We start from the raw sequence: 9,779 nt of genomic DNA on the forward strand, positions 1-9,779 counted from the left end.
ACTTTGTGTTTTTCTAGCCTCATTAAGTACAGGCTTATTCACACTACTCCTATAAATTAATCCTGTAATCATAATGAGATTTATCAAGTCAAACCTCACATGCTGAGGGAATCCTTTTCTTACACTTTCTCTTGCACTGAAACATACGCTTTGTGCCCTAATCTCCATTTCTCCATAAGGAGAGCTGGATTTATGAGGGTACATGTCTCTGTCAGAGAGAGCAGACGGCTCACTCCTCAGTTGTGACATATGGCTTTTGACAGAGAGCCATCGGTGCTCAGACAAGCCAATCGTGTGAGGGGTGGTAAAAAAAAAAAAAAGGGTGGAAGACACGGAAGGGCCGGGCCACGTCTGAGACGAGGCCCTCAGACAAGACAAGCAGCAGCTGGCAAACTACATCAATCTGTAATCAATGAACCAACTGGTAGATGGGATTATATGCCTAATTGCACAGCTAACCAGTCCATCCCAAAATGACCAGACAGCATCAGCTTGTGTCCATGACCCAGTACCAGAGACGGGGCATTATTCTCGGCCTCCGACAGTGATTAATCATTCATAACCTGCCTCTACAGCCAAGCTTTGAGTTTGTCAGCACACAGGGTCAGGAGCTGACAAAGGAGCACAGCAGAAAATAAAGCAGCAGATCATTTACTCGAGTATAAGTACTAATACCATGGTGTGAAAGTAGCAGTTAAAGTTCTGCAAGTTACAAAAATTATACAAGTTTTGCTCAAAATCTGTAAACGTTTTAAAAGTACTCATGATGCAGAATAATAATAATAATAATAATATTAATAAAAATCAATGCACACTTCGCATTTCATTTCACCACAAAAACTCATTTTGACAGCCACAATATTTTGTAATTGGTGAATTTTGTGACAAATTAGCTTTGGTTATTTTAAATAGCATTTTACTTATTATGATGCAGACTGACAACTTTTTACAGTGCAAATTTGTTTAACCCTTCTGTTATGTTGCGGGTCAAATTGACCCATTTCAAAGTGTCAAAATCTAAAAAAAATAAAAATAGTTAAAAGTATTTTTTCATTAAAAAAAATGTTTAAAAAAATAAATTAAAATATATATAGATATACATATATGTTAAAAATATATAAAATAAAAAAAATCAATGTCATGTAAAACCATTATATTTTATATGTAGGTATTTCCAATGTACATTGTATATTTTAACATGCATTTTTTATGAAAAACAAGTGAATTATCCTCATTGAACCATGATCTGTGAGAGGTAAAGAACACCATTACACTAATATTAGTTAAAATGGTTAATAATGGAGTTTTTAATGAAATATAAACAATGTTTATTGGGATTTTTTATTTTGTGACACTTTGGATAATTAAAAATGCCCTGGGTCAAATTGACCCATGAACATTATTGCTGTTAAACAGCACATGTTGTCGGCTATAAAGTGTTACCATGACGATATATCGCCCAATCACAGACACTTTGGTATCTATTGGTATCAGCTTATATAGTGTCTGATATCAACCAATATGAAAACATTTTTTATCGAACATATAATGCAGAAAATGATGCTTGGGATCATTTAGAAATGGTATAATTATTTATTTTATTCTTATCAAAATGTTCAGCAACGACTGATACTGAACAAATACATGGTTGACCATAAAGTTGGAATAATTTTGTTTTCAGACACAATCCTTTCACCTTTTCATTGTGATATGTCATATCAGAAGAGATTGATTGATAAAGTTTTGAGAACTGACATTTTATCTCTCAAAAATGAAATTGTCACAATCATTTCATGGGAAGAGTTAAAAAAACTATTTTATTTCAACTTCAACTGTGTAGTACTGATGTTTATTTAGCTATTTATTACATTTTATTTATTTATATTATTATTTTATTTATTCTTTATTTTCTCTGTATAATTTATACTCTAATTAATATTAAATATCATTATTCTACTTAATTAAGGATGCACAAAAAGGTCCATAATAATATATAGTAAATTATTAATAAACAAACAAACAAACAAACAAACAAACAAACAATAATAATAATAATAATAATAATAATAATAATAATGCAAAATTCAGCAAAATCAATGCACACTCAACATTTCATTCCAGCACAAAAACACATTTTAACAGCCGCAATATTTTGTATTTGGTGAATTTTGTCCCCTCTAAACCATATTGGTTATGCTTTATGAGATATCATATTTTTTCAATTTCGTAGCTTTATTGCAGACTTTCCCACAACTGTCTGCAACAGTTTTTTTTAGCTTTGGTCATTTTAAATAGCATTTTACTTATTATTTTTTGTCTATTTTCAGTCATTTGAATTTGTATTTCTGTACTGCTTGTAAATGTACTTGTTGTCACTGTAAATGAGGGAAACCTCAGTTCAAATAAAGTCTTATAAATAATATATTTAATCACGTAACTACAGCTGACAGATTAATACATTGTAGAGAAAAAATAAACTGTAAAGTAGAATAAATACTCTAATACTAATAGGTATTGTAGTTAGTAATAGAAACAAATTACTATTTACAATTTAATGTGTTTCAAAAGGGAAATACTGAGATTGTCATTAAAACTTAAAGTAGACTAAAAGCCCTGTACGGTTGTTTTGTGTGTGTTGACAGTGAGCACATTGTTTGTAACAGAGTCAGATCTATGCTCCTGAATTACAGAATTCAATGCTGGCAGATGGGGAGGACAGACAGACAAATTATTCTGTCTGTCTCATTTTTCTCGGACCACCAAACAGATCAATTATTTATCTCACATGTGGTCCCCAGTACATAAGGAACATTAATGCATCCCACATACTGTGATTCATTAAGACCGATAAACACCCTTTCAGACTGGTGTATTTCTAACATATAAAGAGACTTTTTTACCTGTTCAAACTGCTCTCAGACTCTCAGATGGTGCAGTAATCTGGCACATATTGTTTGAGAGCCATAATCCCCTGATGTGCTGTTAAAATCCCTCAGGTTACAGGCCACACTTCCACTTCTGTTGCCTGGGGCTAATCTCAGATTATGATTATTATCACATGGAGAACAGATACATGAGACAGTTACACGAGAAGTGAAAGGGCAAACAGCCTGTTAGCTGACTTATGTAATGAATAAAACCTTAATGGATTCATACTGTAGCCTATAGGTGACTGTAGCCAAAGATTTCATATTTAATTTATAAATTAATTAAATATTTAATTATGATCCCTCAAGATGTATTTCTGGGACGCATTGCAAGAAAAGCAGAGAATATTTAAACTTGTAAAATATTGATAAATAAATAAATAAAAATAACTTTTTATTATAAGTCGAGGTGAGATGCTATGTTTGCATATACATTAAGTTGAATTTAAACATAAAATTACACTTTTATTTCCTTTTTTTGCAACATTTCTGATATTTTATTAAATGACTAATACATTTCTGTAATAATAATCCATATTTTTTGAATATTCTGTTTAATTAGAAGTTAAATTAGGAGTTTGATCCATAATGACTTTTTTATTATAAGTCAACTTTTTATTATAAGTCGAGGTGAGATGCTATGTTTGCATATACAATAAGTTGAATTTTAACATAAAAGGACACTTTTATTGCCTTTTTTTGCAACATTTCTGATATTTTATTAAATTACAAATACATTTCTGTAATTATAATCCATATTTTTTGAATATTCTGTTTAATTAGAAGTTAAATTAGGAGTTTGATCCATAATAATTAATAGGTAGGTCTTTTTTTCTTATTGTACATAATTGCTGGGAACATAACTTTAACTACATCCATAATTTTTGCCCTTTAAAAGTTTGTTTGCACCATCAGCTGTGGTGAGTTGTGCTACCAGATGGTAGACTTTTGGTGTTTGTGACACATGGCTGTGAGTGAAGCCACGGCCAGATAGCCCAGCCCAGGATAATTGGAATTTCATTAAGGTTTTGTTTGTGTGTGCGCTGAGTGTGTGTATATATGCCTCTGTGTGTGTGTGTGTGTGTGTGTGTGTGTGTGCTGAGAGTGGGTGTGGGTGTTTATGAGTCTGCATGGGTGTGTTTCTCTATATGCAATATTGAGGATGGAGGGGTGGGGTGGAGGGGTGGGCCGGGACTCCACCTGCTGCCACCTGTTCTTCTGCTCCATCTTATAAAAGCTGCTCCCTCACTGTCTCCAGGATCACAGACACCTTGGACTCTTCAGGCTGTCCCACTATCTGGAGTTACAAGGACCTGACACAAAGGAGAAACAGGAGGACAAAACAGGAGACCTCTGAGGAACTGGACACTGGACGCTTCTCCTGACCTGAGGACATACATACAAACCGGTTTGACCCTTCAATCAGAAAACCATGAAGTCTCGGCGAGCCAGCTGCACCGACTCTGGATCCGAGTCCTCAGAGGGGGACTCCAAGAGCCCGGAGAAATACGAGACCACCACGAGGAGACGGATGGCGGCCAACGCCAGAGAGAGGAAGAGGATGCAGGGTTTGAACACGGCTTTCGATCGCTTACGGAAAGTGGTCCCCCAGTGGGGCCAGGACAAAAAACTGTCCAAGTATGAGACCCTGCAGATGGCCCTCAGCTACATCATGGCCCTGAACCGGATCCTGACAGACGCCAGGAGACACAACGCTCCTCACAGGCAGTGGCTGGACCTGCAGTTTGACTGCGTGCAGCCGGAGAGCTACCCGTGCCTCGTGCGCTACGACTCGGCCTCCGATCAGGACTACATGCACTCGTCCTTCTCCTATCAGTTCGACGGCCACCAGGTCCATGCATAAAAAAAACTGCTGCCACGTGGTAGACAATCAGTCATGTTGTTGGATGTGAGTGACAATGTGAATATTTCTCCTTCAAACCAGGAGACAGTAAATACATTTGTATTGCATTATTTTTCTTTTCGTATTTATCTAGTTCCCAGAAAGACTTCTATTTCTTTTATTCTTGCTAGGAAACCCAGCAATGTTGAGCATTTTTTTTGTTCAAATTATAGCAACGACTGAAAATGTAGTGTCATTATATAATGACCACTAGATTGTACTGGTGATGATACAGGCTATTTTTTATCAGTTATTTTGATACGGCCCTAAAATGTGCAATGTTCAATGGATTCTGAGAAAATCATTGTGGTCTTAGTTGCATCGTTAAAGTCAATATGTAACTATTTCGTCAAATTGTATGCAAGTATGTGTTTGTAGAGATGGAAAATAGATGTTATTTTTCACATGCAGACCTCTATTTTGTTGAATTATAGATTTTGATCAAAAATAAAAACTATTTTGTATGAAAAAGCTTTCTCTTGTTCTTTTTATTATCCCTGATTGTCTTCCATCACACTCAGAAGCTAATTATGATGGTAAAATATGGGATTGTTTTACTGTATTGTACTGTATGTAAAGTGCTTTATACTGTATCTACTGTACATAATTACATTACATGCTAAGTTTATACTATTTTAACTAAACAAAGCCGATTCCTTTCAGCTGATTCCCTTTTACATCCTCAAAAACACTTATTGTGCAAAATATACTCTATTGTTAGAAAACTCTGGCATTTTAACCCTCATATTATCTCACTTTGTCTCCTTTGTGTGGTCATTAAACTTGAAACTAACTATAAAACTAAAGGTTGTCAAGGAGAACAACTAATTTACAGCATGTCCTTTGTTTTGTGTGTGTCAGGCTCTCAGCAGGAGTAATGGCAGGTCATGTCTGCTGCACCTCCTCGCTCTGCTCTCTGGGGAATAAATCCTCCTTTTGTCCTGAGCTCCTGTGCTCTGAGATAAGACACTTTTACGTCAACGGGGGAACCAAAATCATCATCAATAAACATTTAAAACAGACCCACATTGAAGGGACTGAGTGCGATCATTTAACTATTCTATTCTTAAATGTTCTCTATAAAAATAGCACATTTTGGGAGCATTAAATGGATTCAATTCTGCTACAGGACAGTCTAATGTAAGTATACAGTCATGGAAAAAAATATTAGACCACCTTTTTTCTTCAATTTCTTGTTCATTTTAATGCCTGGTACAACTAAAGGTACATTTGTTTGGACAAATATAATGATAACAACAAAAATAGCTCATAAGAGTTTCATTTAAGAGCTGATATCTTGTCATTTTTCATGGTTTTCTTGATAATAACCAAAATCATTACCAAGAAAGCCATGGAAAATGGCTAGATATCAGCTCTTAAATTAAACTCGTATGAGTTATTTTTGTTATTATCATTAAATTTGTCCAAACAAGGAACAGGAATTAAATTATAAACAAAAAAAATGAAGAAAAAATGTTCTATTTTTTCCCCATGACTGTAACTATTCTATTCTTAAATGTTCTCTATTAAAAAAAGCACATTTTGGAGTTTTTAAAGTATTAAATGGGTTCAATTCTGCTACAGGACAGTCTAATGTAAGTATACAGTCATGGAAAAAAATATTAGACCACCTTTTTTCTTCACTTTCTTGTTCATTTTAATGCCTGGTACAACTAAAGGTAAATTTTTTTGGACAAATATAATGATAACAACAAAAATAGCTCATAAGAGTTTCATTTAAGAGCTGATATCTTAGCCTTTTTTAATGGTTTTCTTGATAAAAAACAAAATCATTATCAAGAAACCCATGGAAAATGGCTAGATATCAGCTCTTAAATTAAACTTGTATGAGCTATTTTTGTTGTTATCATTATATGTGTCCAAACAAGGAACAGGATTTAAATTATAAACAAAAAAATAAAGAAAAAATGTTATATTTTTTTCCCATGACTGTAACTATTCTATTCTTAAATGTTCTCTATAAAAAAAAAGCAAATTTTGGAGTTTTTAAAGGATTAAATGGGTTCAATCCTGCTACAGGACAGTCTAATGTAAGTATACAGTCATGGAAAAAAATATTAGACCACCTTTTTTCTTCAATTTCTTGTTCATTTTAATGCCTGGTACAACTAAAGGTACATTTTTTTGGACAAATATAATGATAACAACAAAAATAGCTCATACAAGTTTAATTTAAGCTGATATCTTGGCCTTTTTTAATGGTTTTCTTGATGATAACCAAAATCATTACCAAGAAAACCATGGAAAATGGCTAGATACAAGCTCTTAAATTAAACTCGTATGGGCTATTTTTGTTATTATCAAACAAGGAACAGGAATTAAATTAAATTCTAAACAAAAAAAATGAAGAAAAAATGTTCTATTTTTTCGCCATGACTGTAACTATTCTATTCTTAATCGTTCTCTATAAAAAATAGCACATTTTGGAGTTTTTAAAGTATTAAATGGGTTCAATTCTGCTACAGGACAGTGTAATGTAAGTATACAGTCATGGAAAAAAATATTAGACCTTTTTTCTTCAATTTCTTGTTCATTTTAATGCCTTGTACAACTAAAGGTACAATTGTTTATTTGACAAACATTTTTAATGGTTTTCTTGATAATAACCAAAATCATTAATAAGAAAACTATGGAAAATGGCTAGATATCAGCTCTTAAATTAAACTCGTATGAGCTATTTTTGTTACATTATAAACAAAAAAAAATGAAGAAAAAATGTTCTATTTTTTTCCCCATGACTGTAACTATTCTATTCTTAAATGTTCTCTATAAAAAAAGGCACATTTTTGAGTTTTTAAAGTATAATGGTATAAATAATAATAATAATAATATATATATATAAGTATAAATAATAATTTATAATGTAAAATGGGTTCAATTCTGCTACAGGACAGTGTAATGTAAGTATAGATGCACCATATGATCTGCAACCGTCCATTGTTGGAGCCACACGGCGACTGATTTAAATGGCAATCATCAGCCGCTGAAAAGGGATTGTTTCAGATTTGAAAAAGTTTTGAATGGTGGCACAAGCCGCCGCAGATTAAGGAAGCCTGTGTGCCAGATCCTGCCAGCACGGCTTCAGAGGGGGAGCAGAAATTAAACTCCATTGTGTGGTAATGGCTGTGTGTAATCGCTCTGTTCACAGCCGCTGAAGCATGAACGGCCATAGCTGGACCCAAACTCTATGTGCATTAAAATATAATGCAAGCAGAGCAGTAACTGTACTGTCCAACTGCTTATACAATATATGCATTTTATTAGACTGCACTTGATTTATGTTGTTATTATTGGATTATGTGGGATTTTTTTAATCATTTCATACTCCAGTGTGGTTTGTTTCATGCCTCTAATAACACTAAATAAACATATATACAAAGACAAATATGTAGATAGAGATCATATATCAAATATATGAAACAAGAATTCAACAAACTATATTTTCATTAATTTATCTGCTTGATTAATGAGTGATATTAGCCAGGAAGACTTAAACACATGTGTGATAAATGTTGCAGGGACTTAGGCGAACAGAAAAGGTGCCAAACTCTGATACAGATGGTCATAATGATTCATATGCCACGTTGAATGTTTGCATACGTAATAAACGCTTTCTGACAGTTGGCGTGTAAAAAATGAATAGCTGGCAGAGTCAAAAGTACGTATTGGTAATGAGGCGGAGACCATCAGTGACACTGCAATTACTCCTCTCATTAATTCAGTCACAAGCCGCTAACAGTTGGTGACAGAAAATATAATCGACATGCAATTAATTGATTTCCTCAATAGCAGCGCGTTATTGGTTGAGTTGTTAATCAATAGTGACAACAATGTGCTCAGCATGGAAGTAATTGAGAGGGCAAAACAAATGAGATTGTCTTTTAGCTGCTGAATTATTCAGCCTTCTCTGTAAGAGGACATTTACAGTTAGGGCTGGCCAAAACATTATCCCTATATGGGTCATGTTATATCTAGATAACAATATTAATTACAATATAACATGTTTTCTGCTCATTTTTGTATACTACTGTGTGAATTAAATACTTGACTAATGAGTTTTTTTAAAGTGCAAAATGAACCTAGTTATAAGTAAAATTATAGATAAATAAGTGTGAATTCAGAATTGCTGCAACACCATGCATGCATGCATGCATTTATGCAGTTATGCATGCATTTATGCAGTCATGCATTAGCACACACACCATGAGCACCTCGCCAAATGCCAGCCTCCTAGGGCAAAAACCGTGACTGCAGGTCTCAACTAAAGCTAGATAAAAGTGTTTATATGCATGCATACAAATGCAGAGTGATCAAATTTAGTTTAAAACACTTTCTTTTACTACACTGGGATATTCCCATAAGCGGAATGCTTGGGATAAGCAGGAAAGAGAACAATCCAACTGAATGAATGAATGAATGCATGAATGAATGAATGAACGACCGAATGAACGAACAACCTCCTGCACACAGCTGCTGTGCTGAAAAAACTTGCAAATTTATTTTGACCCACATTTGGGTTCCTAGCTTGACCTTGACATTATTCTGCACCACTGTTCTGCAGAAAGAACCTGGTCCTGAGCTACATGCACCATTGTATTCTGGGTAATGGAGTTTAAAGGATAGAAAAGCTGAGTTGCAAGCTTGAGTCCAATTTGTTAATCATATTGAACTGATTGGTAATTTAAAGTGCGATGGAACAACAAAACTGCAATCAAATTGTCTGAGAAATTGGAGTTGTGTATCACAGTATAATATATATATAATTATCAAACAACCAGTATTTTCAAACATATGTGGTTTTGTACAGATCTATAGAAGGCTCTTCTGCTTCACTGCCAGTTGTTATATTTTATTTTATTTTATTGTATTCTACCAAATGCTTTCACTGCAAAAAAGCCAACTTGTTTTTTTGGCCTAAAACAGTGATT

The 9,779-nt window shown here is 33.9% G+C and overlaps 1 protein-coding gene across 1 annotated transcript; it reads left to right on the forward strand.

The window, feature by feature from the left end:
* The first annotated feature begins 4,139 nt into the window (after positions 1 to 4,139).
* Positions 4,140 to 4,791, forward strand: atoh7 (atonal bHLH transcription factor 7). The gene has a single exon (XM_059323809.1). It carries the CDS (start codon positions 4,360 to 4,362, stop codon positions 4,789 to 4,791), a length of 432 nt encoding a protein of 143 aa, XP_059179792.1. The 5' UTR covers positions 4,140 to 4,359.
* Positions 4,792 to 9,779: the final 4,988 nt, after the last annotated feature.

The sequence above is a fragment of the Centropristis striata genome, chromosome 20 (assembly GCF_030273125.1).
Source record: "Centropristis striata isolate RG_2023a ecotype Rhode Island chromosome 20, C.striata_1.0, whole genome shotgun sequence".
Taxonomy (NCBI): domain Eukaryota; kingdom Metazoa; phylum Chordata; class Actinopteri; order Perciformes; family Serranidae; genus Centropristis; species Centropristis striata.